Genomic DNA, 19462 nt, shown 5'->3' with positions numbered 1-19462 from the left:
TGGGGTGGGATGGGCAGCGAGGCCCCGCCCACTATCGCAAACCACTCCCACATAACGAGACCACGCCCTCTTCAATCCCCGCCCTTTCCCCCGCAGGCCCCGCCCCGGCCCTGCCCCTTCCCGGCGTGAGGGGGAGGCGGCCGCGGCCCCGCAGCTGCAGCCATGGCGCCGGTCACCCTGCAGCGCTCGCCGACCCCCAGCGCCGCCTCCTCGGCCAGCACGAGCGAGGTGAGCGGTGACGGGATGGGCAGGGACCGAGAGGGAAGGGGAGAGTGAACCCCGGGGGTGGCGGCGGTGGATGGGGAGCGGGAAAGGGCGGGGTGAGGCCCCGCTCGGGGACAGGCCCCTAAAGCTCCCCCCCAGCATCCCGTAACCCAAAGCTTCTGGCTCTATCACCCCCATAGACCAAGGTCCCGGTCTCACGGCTCTGGCCTTTCACAGCTTTCCCCCTCCTGCCCCTGGTTCCACCCCCGCACGGCCCCCTTAGCCCTCCTCAGTCATTTGTCCCCTGTCTTCATCCCCTCGCAGTCCCCATGGCCTGACTTTCGACAGCCCCCTGGCACCAGCTCAGCCCCTCTCAGTCTCCCCAGCCCCTGGTTTCGTGCCCTTCACTGCCGCTGGTCTCTCATGGCTCTCAGCTCTGCACTCCCCTGGTCCCCCATAGCCACTTACCCTCAGCCTTCCTCCCATTGCAGCCCCCATGGCTCTGAGCCTCACAGCCCCCACCACTCCCCGGCCCAGCTCAGCCCCTCACAGCCCCCAGCTATCCCAGTCCCTTCTTCTCATAGCCCCTGATGCTGCACAGCCCCAGCCTTTTGATGCTGCCAGGCTGAGCCAGGCCTGGGTCTGTCCTGCCATCCCCCCACACACAGCCCCATTCCCTTATGGCTGTCCCCCATTCCTTCCCTCAGCTGGCAGGGAGCCTGAGCTCCCTAAACCCTAGGGCAGCCTGCTTCACCTCTCTCTTGCCAGGTAAATCTTTAGGCAGAGTGCTGGGTCTGTCTTCACAGAGCAGCTGTGCTGGCCCTAGACCTTGTCCCAGCTTGGCATCCCAGAGCTGCCACCACCTCCTCCCCCAGGGATGCTCTTCTTTGCCCAGTGTTATCCCTCTGTCATTGCCATGGCACCGTCTTTTCCCACATCTGCTCCAGCTCCCGCCCCTCAGGGAACTCACGCCAGCCCTTCCCCAAGGTGACCATTGTCAGTTCTCCAGGAGCAGCTCCCATCCTGCTCCACCCCGTACCTGTGCCACTGTGGCACAGCCTCCCCCGTGCTGCTGCCCTCTCCTTCACCCAGCACTGCTGCTCCAGGACCTGTACCTGCCACTTCACCTGCCCCGTGGTGCTATCCGTGCCCTGCTGGCCTGGCACTCTGCATGTCCCAGCTCTGCTGCACATTCCCTCCACTCCTGTGCCCCAGAAATGCCCTCTCCTGCCTCTGTCCAGCCTTGGGCTTCTGATTCTTCCCCCCCCACCACTCCCACATGCCATCCAAACACAGCTGCACCTCCAGTTTCTCTTTCTTCTTGCCTTTTTCCCTCCTATCTCATCTCTTTTGTGACCCTCAAAGACAGGCCTGGTGTTTCTCTGCACATCCTCCCCGTGCATCCCTCTCCCCACAACACTTCTTTCCTTTGATGTTCACTGTCCTTGGCTTCGCTCTGTCCCCACTCCTGCCAGGTAAACAATCCTATTTGTCACCTGTCAGGTCCCTGTGACTCCCCCGATTAGCTGGTCTGAGGGGGGAGCAGGAGGGGGGAGCCACAAAGCTCCCAGGTTCTCCCTGGCCCCAGGGGCTGCAGGGGGTCCCTGGCTGCAGGGACCCAGGTTTGGGCCAATTGAGCAGCTTGGAGATGTGAGTTGCACTTTTTGAGGGAGTTTTCAGAAGGAATTTTGTGGGATCTGGTTTAGACAGAGTGTTAAACAAGACCCAGTTGCCACCCAATCTAGAGAGATGAAAATGAGCTGTAACCCTGGAGCAGGCAGTGGAATTAGACTGGATTTAACTGGTGCAGGTGGGACAGGAGTCAAAGCAGGCCTTGCCATGTACATCTGTCTTAGGCGTTGCTTTGTGTCAGAGCTGCTGCTAGTAATTGTATTTTCTATGGGGTGACCATACAATTCTCCTTTTTCCTCCCAAAAATGCTGCCCCAAATTTGCTGCCAGGTGTTGCCTGGCAGGGCACTTCTGCTACCAGCACCCACAGCTCAGGTGTAATGAGGTGGCTCCCAGAGGAAGACATTGAGTCCTGTTAGAATGGTCTCTTCTGGCATGAAATACCATAAAATTATGATTTCCAGATTCAGCATGTTGTTTTTGCAAAGCTAATTTACAGAAAAAAAACATCAAAAAGTGCCAGCCTGTTCCTGTTCTTTTAGGATCTTTCTTGCTAGGAAAATCAGGTTTCATTGGGGCTTTTAGCTGAATAATTACTAGGAGATATTTTAATGGGAGACTACCACCACATGCTCTTGCTAATTGTGTCTGTGCTGCTGTGGCCTCTCCTAACTCACAAACCCAAAGGAATTTATTAAATGGATGCTGCCATAAATTCTTAGGAGAGAATGGTTCACACACACTTACAAACTTGCACTGCTTGTGCATCTCCCTTCCACACACCTCCCATTCCTGTGGTACTTCAGAGCGGCCACGCTCAGGACAGTCCCCAGGGAGGGATGTGGCAGTGGCTGCTGGGTCTGGCCATGGTGGGATGAGCAGCTACAGCTCTGCACCCCACAGTGTGTGGTGCACCCCAAATCCAGCTCCACACCCCACAAAGTGTGGTGCACCCCAAATCCAGCTCCACACCCCACAGTGTGTGGTGCACCCCAAACCCTGCCAGCTGTAAGGGAAGCTCTAAGCGGGACAGGGCAGGAGAGCTCGGCATGGCCTTGCTTTGGTTTCCCTGCAGTTTTTAGTAGAAAATACAGGGAAGGTCAGCTTTGGGAAACAGCTCAGCTCCTGCAGGAGAGGAGCCCACAGCAGCTCCAGGCCCAGCCCTGCTCTGAGCCCCAGCTGATGACATCCAAGAGTTGTCATCCTCACAGTCACGTTTGTTTAAAAAGGAAGAAAGTTTTTCTCCATTTGTTGCTACGAGACAGCCCCAAACAAATAGGAGGGTGACCCTGCAAAGGTCCCAAACCTGCCAGAGCTTCCCAGGGCTGGGGGATCTGCCAGTGGGGGCACTGGGACTCGGGGTGCTCTGGGGCCCTGCCTGCAGCCCAGCTCTGCACTGTAAACAGACTAAAAATAGCCATGGTATGCTCCTCACCCTCTGCTGGGTCAGTCGGGACAGCCTTGTGCATCTCCCTGCATCCAAATGGCCACAGTTCCAATATCCGGCCTCTGCTGTTACATTTGCAGGATTTTTTTTTTCCCCCCTTGCTTTACTTGTTTTTCACAGATTGTCAGCAGAGCAGCTCCTGTGCCCTCCAGCCTCCTGAGTCCTAGCTTGTGAGGATGGGGAGCAATCCAGGTCCCCTCACCCCTCCAAAGCTCCCATCTTGAACATTTGAAATGATACAATTAACTTGTTTTTAACTTGTACAAAACCACCTGGAAACAAGTAACTTTTACTGGGACCCTCATTTGATGTGGGTTTGGAGCTGTGCTGTTGGAAATAATGGGATGTTCCCCAAGTGTCAGCACTGATGGAGCCTGATTCCTTCAAGGCTTGTGTCCTTTCAGCTTTGTCAGGATCTGGTGTGCTCTGACTGTGGAGGATTTCCTGTAAGGTCCCTGCTTTGTATTTTGGGCCCAGATCTTCTCCCCAGCATAACCTTGCCCTTCAAGGAATGCTCCCAGCCCTTTTTCCTCTGTACTCACACAGGACCAAAGCAGAAGAATCTTAGAGCCTGTTGTTTTGGTAGCCCGAACTCTGCTTTTCTTTAATAAGGAATTTTGTCTACTGGCTACTAGGGAAGTTGAAGGGGATGACTGGAAAGCACAACTCTGTGAAAATGCTTGGTTTTGGAAGCAGGCTGAGGTCACACTTCTCTTTTGAGGAGAGTCAATAAAGTGTAGTGTCACCTGAGCAGCCAGATTTGCTTCCAGGGGGACTTTCCACCAGTGCCTGGTGCAGAAGTGTCCATTTTAATCCATGCCTGCCACCAAAGCAACATGTTCCCCAGGAAGGCAGCAGGCAGAGGACGTGCATTGTCCTAACCTGGGGACACGTGTGCCAGCATCCAGGTGGAGGTGGCCTCCTTGTCCTGGTAGTGTAAACCCTGGAGCTGCAAGTCAGGTGCTGGAGCTGGGACATTCCAGGGAGCACTTTTGGCTGTGTCCCTGTGCTTGGGACACCCCGAATTCCAGTGATTTGTGCCCAGCCGTGGCTGCCAGCTGCTGCCTTCACGTGTGTGCGCAGTGGGAGCGAGGTGTGCTCGCCGGTGACGTCGGGGTTGCCGCTCTTCAAAGCGCTCTGCGCTCCAGGACCAGCTTGCAGGATTAGGACCTAATAGCTTTAAAATCCCCGTGAGCCCCTTTGTCACCCGGCGCCGGGTGCTGGTGGCATACGGGACTAGGGAGTCTCATTTATCCCTGGTCCCGGGAAGAAAAGCCCCTCGGAAAACAGCCCCTCACACGCTGTTGGTGCAGGGATTTTATTTAAAGGTGGAATGTGGAAACAACCAGCATGTAACTCCCTTGTATCCTTCTCTTCCCTCAGGCAGAGGTCGGCAGTGATGAAGAGCGCAGACTAAATGTGAGGTAAGCAGAGCTTTTGGGCTCTTAACAATGTTTCCACTGTTGCCGATTGTCTGCCAAGCATCCCAGTCCTGATCCCGAAGAGATCCCCCAGCCTGTGACTTGCTGGAGGGGATGGCCTGGTCTGCAGAGAGCTGAACCTGGGGATGCTCTCTTCCTCATCAGTTTTGAGATCAGCATTTAGAAAGCTAAAAGAATAAAAGAGAGTTTGTGATCCTTTTTCCCTGGTGGGAAGACACTGGAAAATTACTGGTCAGCTCTGGCCACAGCACTTTAATGTTATCACAGCATCTCTGACTCTGCTGCTGCTCCCTGAGGCTGGGGCTCCGCTCAGGAAGGGGGATCTGCTCCCAGGGTGGAGAGGGGAGAGCTCTGCTTATTCCTGGATATTAACTACCAGGAATTTGCCTCCTTGGGGTTGTGCAGAGCCGCTGTGTTCATGTAAAGGGAAGAAAGGGCTGCCAGAGAAGAGAGAGGCTCCTCTTGCTGATCCAAAGTGGTGACACAAGCTCATGTGCCATGGCCCTGGCTAATGGGGCTCTGAGTAATGCTGTGGATGGCTCACTCTAAGCCTGGCTCTTGCAGACAGCTCTTACCCTCTAACCTGTAAACCACAGCCCAGGGGAAAAGGGTAAAGGCACAGCAGTGGTTCAGCTCTCAGTTTCTTCTCCTTGTCCCTCCTTCCTGCTTTCATTATCTTGGGTTCAGGAAAAGCAAAGTCGTTCATGCTGCTGCTTGAAGTGTGTTTGCCCTGCAAGTGAAGTCAGAGACCAGAAAGCAGGGCTGCTTGTGGACAGAGAAGGAAATTGCTGGACTTTTTTGCTTCTGTGATCTGGGGTGGTGTCTCTTGGCTGCAGCCTGCCTGGGAGGCCTGGAATTCCATGGCTGTCCTGTCTGCACACACATGGGTTGCAGACAGAAGTGCTGTGTGTCTGCTCTGTGTGCTCTCCTGCGTGTGGGCATTTCATGGCTGTCTGTAATGCCATTGGAGAGCTGATGACTTTGTGGGGAATGGATTTTGCGTTGATCAAATCTAAATTCAGGATTCCTTGTTCTGCTTCTTGTACAATCCGAGACTCCAGCAGGAGCCTGCTGAAGCCATGAACAGCCACAGAACCCTAATTCTTTTGCTTTTCCCCATGTGGTATTAAACAGTAACATGTAACCAAGCAGGATGACAGCCTCCTCTTTTAGATACACAGTTCAGTGCTGAGAGAGAAAATATAGCTTTATCCTCTTCAACGCAAATGTTCTCGCTGTACAAATAAATCCTCGTGAGATCCTTGGATTTGTGGCCACCTTTGGTCTGTCTGGCCTCTTTGCAAGCCAGGCATGTGCATCCACCACTGACCAGAGCCACCAGCAGTGGCTTAGACCAGGCTTAAAGGCTGATGCTTTTCTCCTGGCTGTTGAAAAATGCTGCAGCACTGACGTTGGACAGTGAGATCCCATGAGCTTCCTCTGTCCTTCAGTCTCCTGGGGCTGCTCTTCTGTATACGATTGTCAGGATAAGAATCTGGTAATTAAATAGCCAGACAGACCTCGAGAATCAGATGGCTCTCATGCACAGCCTCTGCTGTCCTCGGGGGAAACACTGCCAAGAGCTGGAGGAAATGTGTAGACACAACCCAGATGATAAATGGAGCCTCTGTTCGTTTGGTGGGTCGATCCTGTCCCCTTCCCACTGGCTGCTGTCCCCTTCCCTGCTCTGGATTAATCTGCTGAGACTCTGCCCGGTGCCCAGGGGGTGGCAGAATTGTTCAACTTCATTGTGCTGCTTCTTTGAAAAATCCCTGCAGGATGGCCTGTGCTGGCGTTTGTGCCTCGTTCAATCCTGGTCTAGCCTTGGTGACAGCTGGGCTTTGTCACACGTGCCCCAAGCACAGGGGTCAGCAGTCCAGCTCCTGGCTCTGCAGACCTTGGAGATCTAAGGGTGAGGGAAAAGGAAGGATTTTTGGAAACTTGTCCCCAACATGCTGCCAGTTCAAGCTGTGTTTCATCAATACAGGATGGCTGAGCTAGTACACATTTATGACATAATGTATTCCTCTGCCTGGTGTCAAATTCTTTTTGTTCATTCCAAAACATTCCAGGATTTTCATATGAGGTTGCATAGTTGGATCTGGTTTCATGAGCCATCTGATTGTTTTCTTGGAGGAGCAGGTCTGCATCGTGCTTTTGCACCCAGCCGCATCTTGTTGCTCCCTGGTCATCCTTCCTTATGGTTTCTATCATTCCAAAATGCTTTTCTTTATTCCTGGAACAGCTTCTACACCAGCACAGGCCAAGGGGACGTGCTCTAGGTTCATCTTTGCTTTCAAAGATAATGCTGCTATCTGCATTTTCTTGGACATTAATCTGCTTTAAGTCATCTTTTTCTCTGTTACCTAACATTTTCTGGAAGCTTCAACAATGTAACATCCATACTGCTACCAGCAGGCAGCCAGGAGTCTGTGTTGCTCCCTGAGGGTAAAGGCTCAGAGCAGAAGGAAAAATAAGAGATCTGAGAGCCCTGTAGGGCTCAGTGCAGCCAGAAGCTGCACGTCTGAGCTGTGTTATCGGTGTCTGCTCAAACCTTCCCTCCTGGATAACCATCAGGGAGATGCTGTGGCTTGATCCCTTTTTCCCCTAATGGTGCAGCACACCCACAGCTCACCCAAATCTTTGTAAAGCTGCTGTCAGGGCTAGGCCAAGCCCATGGGAGGATGTGTTAGCCTAGACTTAAGCACAGCCTTAAGTTCTCTGAGATCAAGTTCCGCGCGAGCCTCATGCGTGCGGTGCCTGTGGCCTTATCTCAGCCCCAGATCCTGCTGCTCCAGCTCTGAGCAAACTCCCAGGAGATGCTATCAAGGAGGAGGCAGAGCAGAGCCCAGCTCTTTCCCAGCTGCCTGCTCTGGCACAGGGCTGGATGTGCAGTTCTCTGTTTTTGGTGTGATCCAGTTAATTCTCACTCTTGGCCATGTGCTGGCTCTGCCACACCGAGGCAGAGGAGATGTTGTACAACCCAAATCGCTCTGTGAGAGTGGGCTGTTTCTCACATGTGGTTGGCAAACACAGCAAGATAATCACTGGTTTTAATTACAAATATAAATAGGGTTGTTTAGCCAGTTGTTCTGTAATCTTTGCTTTGATTGATTTGCTTTCCAATCACAGCCTCAATGCAGGGCCGGGTGAATGTTTTCAGGCACCCTCTGCAGAGAGATAGATGTTGAACCACTGCGGAAAGGCCTGGAAGTTGGTTATCTCCAGTCTCTGATCAAGCCTGAAGATGGCTATGGAAAGAATTGGTCTTGTTTGGCACCTCTAAACCAAATTTTAAGAGCTGGCAAAAGCAGCTGTGGGAGGTAGAGGTTTTCAGGTTTGGGCTCGTGTACATTTGCAGATCAGTGATCAACAGTAGGAGTCGTTGGAGCAGACAAACTCTTAACGGAGCAACAGCAGGTTTAGATACGATATCAGGGAAAATTCCTTCATGGAAGGAGTTGTCAAGCATTGGAACAGGCTTCCCAGGGCAGTGGTGGAGTCCTCATCCCTGGAGGAATTGAAAAGCTGCGTGGATGTGGCACTTGCTTTAGTGGTGGCCTTGGCAGAACCACAGGAGCAGCAGGACTTGATCTTGGAAGTCTTTTCCAACCTAAATGATTCCATGATCATCCCTCTGGCACACACCACAGGACACCATTATATCTTATATCACATATGTATATATCTTAAACACTTAGTGTATATTTAATGTGCTTTATATTTTTGTGCACCAAAATTATCTTTTAACACCATGATCCTCAATTTCTTTAGGGATTTAGGAGATGTTTTGCTGGAGCAGCACTGAATGAACGCCTTGTACCCATGGTCATGTTCACGGTGCCAGGCAGGCGCTCAGGGCGGGGGAACACGGGGGCAGCTGCCTTGAGGATTTATTTGTGGGGACAGCAGCTCATTACAGCCTTGACAGGTCCTGCTGGCTGCAGATTGATTGTGTCTCAGGGAGCTGGTGGGAGATCTCGGGGCAGAAGTTGCTGACTTCACAAAGTGTTCAAAACAGGACGTTGAATCACATCCTGGCCGGTGGCAGCATCCTGCCTTAGCGTGCTCCGTACAATGGGGAGGCACCGGCCCAGCCCCCGGGCCTCGGGCCTCGGGAGCTCTCAGCCCGGAGGTGTGGCCCTGGAAGTTCAGGAAGGTATAATTAGGCCTTTACATTTTGTGGTGGGCTGTGTGTGGATGTTCAAAGGCCACAGAGCTAAGGAAGCGTTCACTTATTTGACACTTATTTAAGATCTGGCCTTTCCAGGAAACTGTTGCTGACTTGAAGTTGAGCAATATGAGGAGTTTACTTGGATGTAGGTAGAGCAACAGCAGGAGAGCTGCCAATTTGAAGATGTGATGATCAGACTCTTTTGGAATTGTATCTAAATCTTTTTGGGTTTTTTTTCCTTCCATGAAACCTCAGCAGTTTGGCAGAACCCAAACCATGAGGCCCTATTATCAGAGGTACTGGCTGTGCACCGAGCACTTGTTCCTGTAAAAGGCCAATGTGGTCACTGTTTATTTAGGTGTTAGAGCTGGGTCAGAACAATATTTTGGTTTCAAATGCCTCTTGATTTGAAATATCTTAATCTTTGATAATTGTCTGCCAAGATCTGTGAGTCAGGGATTTCTCATACAAATCAGAGCTGTGATCTGCCTGGCAAGTGCTCCTAAGATGTTTTTGGAATGGGGAATGGACAGAACACCTTCCTAGGCCTGCTTTTACTCCTTGTGAGATTATTTCCCAAGAGCACTGAGTCTTTTCCCAAACATTTACACATGCCTTTTGCAGCATTTAAATCCTTGATGCAGAATCCCTTCACCACTGCACAAAAATAAGCCAAAAATAAGCCCAGATTCAAACAGATTAGGGTACACAGCACATCCACCATTTGTTTATGTTCATCTGGGATCAGGACTCTCCTCTGCAGGACTTGTCTTCCCTCTCTGAAGATTTTAGTTGCTTGAAGAAATCCTTGCTGCAAGAACTGCTGGTGAAGGAAACCTTCATATCAGGAACCAAGTCAGCCAGAAATACAGGGAATGGGACAAAATGTCCTGTTCAGATGTCCCAAAAAGCTGCCAGGTTCTTTGTTTGTTCTGTCTGCCATCCAAATGGTCACATCCAACCGTGTCCAACGCTTGCATCCCAGTGGAGACTGCTGCCCATGGCTTGGCATCTCCCTCCTAGCCCTGCAAAACATCCTGAACTGCAGCTGTCTGCTTCCCTCTGCAGCACCATCCTGCTTGGAAAAGGTGGCTTTGGAGTGGAGAGGGGAAAGAAGGATGAAGCTGAGGTTTTTACCACCACTTCTCCATTGTGAGTGAGCTTTGCCCCTGCCTGGCACTCTCCTGATTTTGGGAATGCTGGCTGTGTACCCTCAGGGGACTGGGAAGGCAGGCTGCAGTTTAGTTAAACACTCAAGGTGTCAGGGCTGAGCCAGAACTTTTCTCACTCTCCTCTTAGCCCGCGTGATCCGCCTGGATTTATTTTATTTTGTTTTTCCACATTACCAATGTGTCAAGTACTCCCTGGTCTCCACTGCCTTTTTTGGAGCCGTTCTGAAACCCAGCAGCTCAGCTGGTTTTAGGGTTGCTGTGCCACCAAGATTCCCAGCCATGCTTCCGATGCCATTGTCTGTGTCCTGGCTGACCTTCGCTCGCACCACTTGGAAGCTGCTCCCTTAATCCTTCAAACTGTTATTCACCTTCCTTTTCTTTTCCAGTGGCGCCATTGGAGAGTTTCCACTTGTTTCTCTGGGAGACACTGCTGAGTGGGTGAAGTGGGGTGACTTAATAAAATAGTTCCAAGGATTAAAACAATGGGCTGACAGGAGGAATGCAGAAGGATGGGCCCATGTGCTGACAGCTCGGCTGGGGAGGAGGACAGGAGCAGGATCAGCTCCTGCCAGGAGTGTGGGTGGAGGCTCTGCCTCTGGTGTGGCCCCTCCATGGTGGGCATCTTCCCACTCTCCTTCAGCCTGGGCACTGCTCTGGGACAACTCCAGGGGTTGTGGCCTGGCTCGCCCCTTACCTGTGGTCATGGAACAGGAATGGCAGGAACATGGCAACATCCAGAGCAGTGACTTGCAGGAGAACACAGGGAGCCAGTGTTTTGGGAATAGCTGGCTTTCCTCAGACCACCAGGGAAATCCATGCTTTTGCTGATGCTCTGTGTATCCCTCTGCTCTTCCTTCGGGCCAGCTGCTGCTTTCCCAAGCTTTGTCCCCCACGTCCATGAGTCCAGGTGAGCGTGAGCTGCTGTGTGGAGCAGCTCTGCCCAGCCCCCACGGCAGGGTGGGTGGCCCTGGGGTTGCCACAGCGGGCTGGGGACAGTCTAGGGCATGCACTGGGGACACCAGTACTGGGAGGTTGTGTAGGGTTAATACTCCTTTTCCTAGCAGCTCGTGCAGGCTGAGGTTTGGAGAGGATCTGGCCTGGCCTCCTGAGACAGCGACTGTCACCAAAGTGACATTGTGTTTCAGTGGGAATCTCAGAAATGCTCCTCAGGATTCAGACCGAGTTCCAAGCCCATGGCGTAGCTGGGTGATGCCAGAATCAGCCTCATGCCTTTTTGAACCCTGCAATTAATGAGATGAGCAGAAAGGATTTATTTTTCCTTGTGAAATAATCTCTTATTTTATTTGGCTTTTCACCATCCAAGTACTAGGGATTCCTAGAATTTTCTCAATCCTGGCTGTTTGGGAGCAGTTCTGTCAATTTACTTTGCGCAAGTCTGCTGGAATGGAGAATGATCCTGATAATTTGTTTGTTTCCCTCTTCCTGCCCCTTCTCTTGGAGGGTTTATTCCAGCTGCTCATGGGTTGTCTGCAGGCACAGCCTGGATCCTGGGGTTGCCCCCAGGGTGAGATACTCAGAGCTGAGCTGGTTCAGCTCCGTGTGGATCCGTGCTGATCACTGCTTCAGGCTGGTGCATCCCAGGAGCGGCTGGAGGGACATCATCAGCAGTCTATTTCTGTTGGGAAATCGCCTTTTGTGGGCTTCATGATTGATTTCATTTTTCTCTTTTTGTCCTTTGTTCCAGAGGAGCGTTTGTGTTGAATGGCCTGCAGTGTCTGCAGCCCTCTCAGCATTCCTGCTGGGATGTGGCCCAGGATCCCCACGCCTCCAAGCCCAACAATGCACATTCACACTCCCCTTGGTCCCTGCTCTGCTGAGAACAGCAAAGCCTGTTGAGTTTTTCTGTCTCCCCAACATCTCACTTCCTTAAAAATAGATGGGAGAGATGGTATCTCCTGCAGGGGGGCTTTACAAACCCCTCCCACAGCTGCTGCCTAGCCCCTTCCCAGCACAAAGATGCCCTGGTTGTGTCCGAGGAAGGGGAGATATTCTCCTTGTGAACCTCCAGCCCACGTTTTGCTTTTGTTCTGGGGATGACTAGTCTTCAGCTCAGGAGGTCTGGGAATGATGACTTTGGGTGTGGAAGTCACAGGTATGGAAAGAGCTTTCCTGCCTTGCATTTCTGGTAGTAAAAACACCTCAGTCCAAGTGGTCCTGAGCAGATCTCTCTGACCTTGCCAGGTGTTTTGGGCTCCTGCAGCCCTGACCACAGCTCAGTTTTTCAGTATGTCCCAAATCCTACACATATGCGATAGCACTTTTTTCTAAACCATCAATGCACGTGTTGGAACTGGGCTTTTCCAGGTGCTGCTCCATGGGGAGCACACTGCTCCAATGGCAGCCTTGCTCTGTGTGGGGCTGAGCTGGGATGGCTGTGCTGATATTCCCACCTGTGTTTGTCCAGGTGATGCCCTCTAATCCTTGTGTGACACGGAGCAAAGTGTTGGACGCACTTCATTAAGAGCAGGAGAAGGGACTTGCTGCTGCTGCTGGAGTCCCTGGGGCTGTTCCTGGGGCTGTGCAGTGCCATGGGAAGGAGCAGCTTTGAAGTCCATTTTTCCCGGTGCTGGTTTGTGTTGCCCCTTTCGAAGGCCCCTCTGGTGGTCAGGAAGTGTTATCAGATGTGCCTCTGTCAGGCCAAAGCAAGCAGTGCCTCTGCATTAACCTTTGGCTTTTTTGGGGAGCAGGAGCCACACAGCTGCTCTCAGCTCTTCCTGTTTCTCTCCTTGTATCTCCCTTGCTGTTTGATGTGCTCCTTCCCAGCTTGGGTTGTGTTGCTGTTATGGTGTGGCTGTGGGACAATGCCAGTCCCCTCTGCTCACCTAAAATCCACCCTCTGGAATATTGAGGGTCTGGCTGGGCTATGGGAGCATCAGCAGGGCTGACTCTGCCCCTCTGCAGGGCTGTTTTGTGTCGTTTCTCAGTTGCCTTGAGGTGGCTGAGCTTGTTCCAGACCAAACAGCAAAGGGGGGAAGAAAAAGGGGGAAAAAAATCAGTTCCCTTCATCCTTATCAACAGGGCTATAGAAAAGGGAAGTGTGTTCCATTCTGTGGTGCTCAGGAGGCCTCACCTTATCAGCTTGGAAATGTTTTGAGTAGAAGATGCCATGAAACTCAAGGAACTGGGAGGCATTGCCATGTTTGCCTTTATACAATCATGACCAAGTTTGAGAGAAGTGAATACTCCTTTTCTTATAGGGGTTTGGGGTTTTTTTCCTTCCTTAAAGACAGACCTGGTTGCAGGAGGCTGCTCACCCACCTCAGGCTTGCCTGGGTCTTCCCAGGAAAAGTGGTTTTCTCTCTCCTGGCTCTGTCTGTGGATCTTTATTTTGAGAGGAGTTCTGTAGCTATGTGTTAATAGAGTGTTTTCTTGTATCCTGCAGCATGATTATGGCTTATGTGAGATTCCCCATTTAAAACATGAAACTCAAGCTCCTGAGGCATGCAAGGATTCCTCCTGGGGCACCTCACAGCTGGAGCCACGATGGCAAAGCAAACTGCCTGGGGAAAGCTCTTGTGGGGCTGGCATCTGGCTGTCCAGGAGCATGAGCAGCTCTCTCTTTTCCCAAAATCCAGTGTTTTTAAGGGATTGCTTACTGGCATTCCCGGCCCCGGGGGGTGGCAGTTTGTACCGCAGAGAAGGCGCTGCCTATTGTGTTCTTCAGCGACTCGAAATGGGGTTGATGTGTGTTGCAGCCACGCTCCTCTGGAGCTTTCCCAAGGGGGAAGAAATATTTCCTTTTCAAGTTGAGCAGCACGGAGCCAACGGATGGAGCCAACGGATGGAGCAACAGCCCCTGGAGCCGGTTCTCAACAGGGCTGTGGCCATGAGCACCCTCTCCTTGCCAGCCTCTGGGGGCAGGAGGGACTGTCACTGTCTGTACCCTCCTCCTGACGCTCCTGGCATTTCCCAGGTGCTGGAAGTGTTGTTTTTTCCCTCTCTTGGGGTGATAATTTCCTGTGTTTGGTAAGCTGAGGTCAGGGAGTGGGAGGAGAACTGGTCTGCAGCTGTATTGGAGCATCAGGGCCCTGGGGCTGTGACAAAACGTGGGCTCTGTGTTTATTCGAGAGCCTGAAGTGACTCCTTGTAGAGAAGTTGTGCTGGTCAGGATTCCTGGAAGGGCACGCAGGGATTGGGTGGTTTCTGTGGTGTGTGCCAGTCAAACTGGGTGAAAACTGGCTGAGAACTGCGCAGAGAGCTCCTTCTCCCCTTGGTCAGGCTGGTGGGACCAGCGTGGCCTTATGGTGTGTGCCGGCAGAAAGAATTGGGGTTTGTAAGGAACAAATCTTGAGGGAATTCAGTGCCAGCCAGCCCCTAACACACAAACACCGACCACCTGAGAGACTCCTTGTCCAGCAACTCGGGAATGCCTCTGAAAATCCAACCAGGGAGCTGTACAGTGAGGGAAGGACCAATTGAATTTCCTGTATCTATATTAAAGCATTGCTTTAACTGTAAAGGAATGAACAGGCATCAGTCCATAGGATGCTTTTCCTCTTGTCCTGTCCCTCCCAGGGAATATCCCGCAGCCAGGGGCTGTGTGGGTGCTGATACAGCAGCCTCTGGAGCACGCGGTGGGGGGAAGCAAGCAAACAAACAAGTCTGGAGGAGGGAAACGATTAGCCGAGCCTCAGCTGGTTGTTTCCCCTCTTGAATGGCCCTCTTTCATCAGGATGTGTTGGGACAAGTGCTTTTTCAAGGCAGGATATCAGTGGAAGACACAGTGTTCCCTAAAAGCCATCCAGTTCCCGGGGAGCATCAGCAGCCGCGATTCCTCTGCTCCGCACAGAAAATACGCTTGACCTTTTCTTTGCCTTCTGGTGTTTTTTTTTTATGGGTTCAGAAGCAAAAGGATGTGAGTTTTCCAGCTGGTTATGAATCTTTTCGAATTCCCTGACTTCTGTCTGACGCTGGGGCCACCACGATGCTGCCGCTGTGCAAAGAAAAGCAGCCCGAATTAGTATGTATGAGCCACGGGGTTGTGCTTTGGGGCATCTGTCACCCCTGCCGAGGGACAGAGGTTGGGGACGTTCTTAAATGCCAGGATTTGGGTGTTCTTTAAGAGAGGTTTTAGGTTTTTTTTAAAAAAAAAGCTCGGAGTTTTAGTTGTTTACTGGAATTGCAGGATTTACAAGAGAGTTGTGCCTTGGCTTTCTCACTGAGCCGTGTCCAGAGCAGTTGTGTGAAGTGACAGAGCGCACAGAGTTCCCAGAGTGGAGATAAGGGCTGCGGTAACGTTGTTGTTACAATGTGGTGTAAACTATGAGCAAAGAGGCGTTTGGGTGTGTTCCCTGCACCGTGCTGGGCACATGGAAACCCGAGCTGGTGTGGAGATGGGGAATGCTGGGGGCACAGGAGGGTTTTTCGGTGGAAATGGAAACCTTGCTCTCAGCAGGCTCCTGGCTTTGTTTTCCGGTTCATTTCCACGCACATGGATACACGAGAACAAAAATTTTGCTATGTGAGTTGTCCTTTTCCTGGACCATTTGCTGCTCCAGCAGCACAGCTTTCCCTTTTGCCTGCAACTGGGAATATTCTGCTTTATTGTCACAGATTTCCTGACTGCAGGAGAGGAGAACATCTGTCAAGATGTACCATCAGAGCAGGAGACCCGGACAACTTTGGGAAGGAGCTCTGTTTTTTCCAAGGTTTTTCCTGCTGTAGAAATCCTAGTCAGTACCTTGAGATCAAAGATCCTTTGGAATAAAACGCTGGAGTAAAATATCCTATTCCAGGGTTTTTTGTTTTTTTTTGCTTTCCTAAAGATTCTTTTCCCCCTAAATTCTCAGGATGGGAATGCTGTGAATTATCTCCTTGTTCATGATCTAAACATTCCCTGCCTCTTGTGAGTGCTGAATATCCCATACATTGTGTGGGGGTCGCTGCCTTTGTGTCACTTCTGGCCTTTTTTAACGCTTTCCTGTGAGGTCTGGGGTGAGAAGGAAACGAGGCTCTTCCTGGCTGGCTCCTGGAAGGAGCCACGTTCCCGTTTGCAGCCGTGCCGTTATCCCGATCCAGGCTGCGCTCGGATCCTGCTCAGACACAGCCAGTGAGGTGAGGGGGGAGTGCTGGAATCCTGTGGGAATGGAAGTGGAGGATTGTTGGAATTAGGGTGCACTTCTCCTGCTGTGTTTTATTGATCTTGTGGAGTCCGGAATTCAGGCAAAGATTTTAGTTCACTTTTTAAAAACCACTGAAATCTCAAATGTAAACCTGTTCCCGATTTTTCTGGAGAATTCTTGAAATTCAGTTGAAAGAGAAAGAAGCTTTGGCTGGGAACTTGGGCTGTGTTCTTAAGACATTAGAAAATATGAAATGACGTGAATTGTCATGTCTGTCCTCACAAAAATGCTGAGGTAGAGCAGAGCATTTGGAGCATTAACGCTCACTCCTGTCCCAAGGCAAAGACCATGGATAAAACATGGAGTAGATGAGTGCTGGGAGTAGTAACTCCAGTGGGATCATTTGGTGGAGCATAAGTAACTCCTGTGTTGCAGAGTCTCATAATGGAGCATTTCTGTTTAGTAGATACAAACAGTAATTAATGGTGATCTATGGCTGCTAAGTGTGGGGCGGTGGAAAATTGGGCTTTGGAACAACAAATGGCTCTTGTGCTGTTTGGGGAGTGGAGGAAACGCATCCCAAGCAATTCCTGAGCAGCTGAAAGGTACCTCAGGGATTTCCAGCCACGTGGGAAATGCAACTTCGCTGCTTCTTGCCAAAGCTGCTGCTGAACCATTTCTGAGATTCTCGTGAGTGTCTGGGAGTGGCAAAATCTGGCTGTGCCAGTGCTGTTCTGCCTTCTCCTCCCTTATGTTCCAGCCCTGGGAGTCATTTCCCTCTGGAAATGTCACTGTGTTTGCCCAGCCTCTGTATCCCAGGATGCTGATCCAGCCACAGCAGAGCCAAACCTCTGCTCTTGTGCCAGTTGTTTTTCCCTGAGGGTCCAGAGCTGTGTCCTTTCCCTTGGGATGTGCAGGTTCCATCTCCCTTCCTCTTTAAATCTACACAGTTGCAGGTTCTTGTTTTTGCATTCCAAAGAAATGTCAAGAACTGCAATCAGCCGGAAGTGATGGGCTCGGAACCTGCTCTCCAGTCCCCTGCAGGTCTCAGCCTGTAAAAAGTCCAACCCTTTGCTTCTTTTAAGTTGCAGAATTCCATAATCAAGTGATAAAGTCATTTCCAGCCCATGACAGCTCAGGCAAGTATCTCCTGCAGGGGCCAAGTAATAAAACAGTGGTGGAAAATGACAGATGAATAATCCATGAATAATCCCAGAGTCATGCTGTGCAAGTGGCTGTGGCAAAATCCTACTGTTTTAGTGAGGAAAGCCCTTCCTTTCCCACATGTGCACATTTTGCTGCTCTTTCCTTTCAGCTGACTCCTGTGTGGTTTTTTTTCCAGCCTCAGCGAGAGCTTTTTCATGGTGAAAGGTGCAGCCCTTTTCTTACAGCAAGGAAACAGCTCCCAGGGCCAGCGAAGCCTCCAGCATCCCCACAAACATGCAGGTAATGGATTCAATCATCTCTGGAGATCCTTTTTCCCCTCTCATCCAAAGGGACAGGTGGGTGATTCCCCAGGTTGTCCTGGTGAGCCTTGTACAACCTGCTGAGCAAACCCTGGGTTTCAGCCCACATTCAAATTACTGAGTTTTTTATTTGGATCATTGAGTTTTGGTTTAAACTTTTATCATTCTCTTGGAACTGTGACCTGAGTAGAAACTTACTCTCCATGAAAATCATGGCATTTACATGGCTCCCTTTAGGCAGGGAAGCCTGTGCAGCCAGAAGGGCTGTGTGGAATATCTCTGCCTGTTTTCCCCAGCCACAGAGGAGGAAATGTCACTTGTGCTTCAGTGAGTTAATCTTTGCCTCCCCTTTGGCCTGTGGGGAGGAAAAGAGGCAGGGCTGAGTCACAGAGCTCAGCACCCCTTGGCCACTTGTGGATGTCCCGGACTTTTCTCCAGGGGCTCTCCCAGCCTCCATAAATCTGAAGCTTGGGACCTTTTCCATTGAAACTTCCTGTTGCTGGTTTTGTTTGGATGTTGCTGGTCAGAGTAAGGGATGTTTGATCAGGATGTGGGTATCTGGATAGATGTGTGTTTGTTAGCTCCTCATATCCTGGTTTCAGGAAAACCCCCTTTCCTGTCAGCTCACCACAATCTGTTGGATTTTATCATGGTTTAAGAACAGACTGTCCTGCTTCCCCCAGTCCCTTCCAGTTGCCAACTGGTGGGAAGAAATGGCAGGGAGTGAGTGTACATACAGATTTGGATGCAGATAAGGGCATCCAGGGAAGCTGATTCTGCTTCCCCAGTGTTTTTATCCTCTGCCTTTAGCAGTTTGGGAATAGGTGGGTACTGGGCAAGAAGAGCTGGGATTTTGGAGCACTTTGAGAGCAGGAGCCTGTGGGAAAGGCACAGTGTGGTACTGTGTGGTGCTGCTTAGCAAACACTCCAGGACAAAGGGGGTTTTTGAATGCCAAGCTTGGCTTTGGGTTTCTTTAACTGTCAGCAATTCCATATACCCAGCAAACAGCCTACAGAAGGAATTTTATCTCACATGGAAAGTTATGAGTGCATTACTGAGTTATTAGATGGGAACTTGGTTTGTTTTCCTGTAGATTCCTTGCTCCTTTCGTCTGCTTTCCCCAAACAGAAATGTACCCACAGGTCTAGAGCTGAAGAGACTTAGTGCATGAGCAGAACTTGGAGCCCCTCTGTCTCCATCACCCAAACCAAGCCATTCCTGCAGATCTTCCCTCTGGAGGTCACTCATGCTAAGTCACACCCTCTGTAGGCCTGGTGGGGCTGATCCCACCGTGCTGGGAGTGATTCACAGCTCAAAGTTGTTCTTTTCTCTGTTGTTCCTGTTTGTTTTTTTAATCAGAGTTTTTCCTCCTCTTCTTCCTCACCTGTTCTCATGGCCAAACCTTTCTGTCCTCTCTAGGGTGCAGTGGCAGGGAGAGAATCCTCACTTGTGCTGGGCACAGGTGGTTTCAATTGATTTGGTGGCTTCCAAATACTGTTAGGTTGGGTGCTCACCCATCCAGGGAATACCAATCCAAGAATCTCATTGCTCCTGGTGCTCTCTGGGATAGCAAAGTTAATTGACCTCCCTTAATTAGTGTGTTTTTGATTTAGAAACATCCAATTTCTTTAAAGGTCAAGACTCTGCTGATTCCTAGTGCAGCAAGAGCCTGTTTCTGATGGTTGCTCTGCTTTCTGTGCAGGTGACTTGCCCCAGCACCTCCAGGTGATGATCAACCTCCTGCGCTGCGAGGACAGGATCAAACTGGTAAGGACAGGTGCATTTTCCTGCTCTCATTTCTGTTGGAAGTGTTTGCAACAGACCTGTAGAGGAGCAGGAAAA

At 51.0% G+C, this 19462-nt stretch overlaps 1 protein-coding gene across 3 annotated transcripts in view; it reads left to right on the top strand.

The window, feature by feature from the left end:
• The first annotated feature begins 119 nt into the window (after window positions 1–119).
• SSH1 (slingshot protein phosphatase 1) overlaps window positions 120–19462 on the top strand; it is a 33706-nt gene continuing 14363 nt past the window's right edge. For 2 of the 3 annotated variants that reach the window (XM_088065047.1, XM_005524305.3), the window contains exons 1-4: window positions 120–228; window positions 4666–4706; window positions 17496–17599; window positions 19323–19387. In XM_088065047.1, the coding sequence (XP_087921173.1) occupies window positions 163–228; window positions 4666–4706; window positions 17496–17599; window positions 19323–19387 (276 nt within the window). In that variant the 5' untranslated portion in view covers window positions 120–162. Of the gene's footprint in view, window positions 229–4665; window positions 4707–14881; window positions 15052–17495; window positions 17600–19322; window positions 19388–19462 lie in introns of those variants that run through there. The other variant, XM_014253973.2, reaches the window with a different exon arrangement.

This window comes from Pseudopodoces humilis, chromosome 20 (assembly GCF_049639895.1).
Source record: "Pseudopodoces humilis isolate 2021_Gansu_Grassland_sample_001 chromosome 20, ASM4963989v1, whole genome shotgun sequence".
Taxonomy (NCBI): Eukaryota; Metazoa; Chordata; class Aves; order Passeriformes; family Paridae; genus Pseudopodoces; species Pseudopodoces humilis.
Note: the sequence above shows the minus strand (reverse complement) of the source record. Positions and strands in the feature narration are given on the sequence as shown.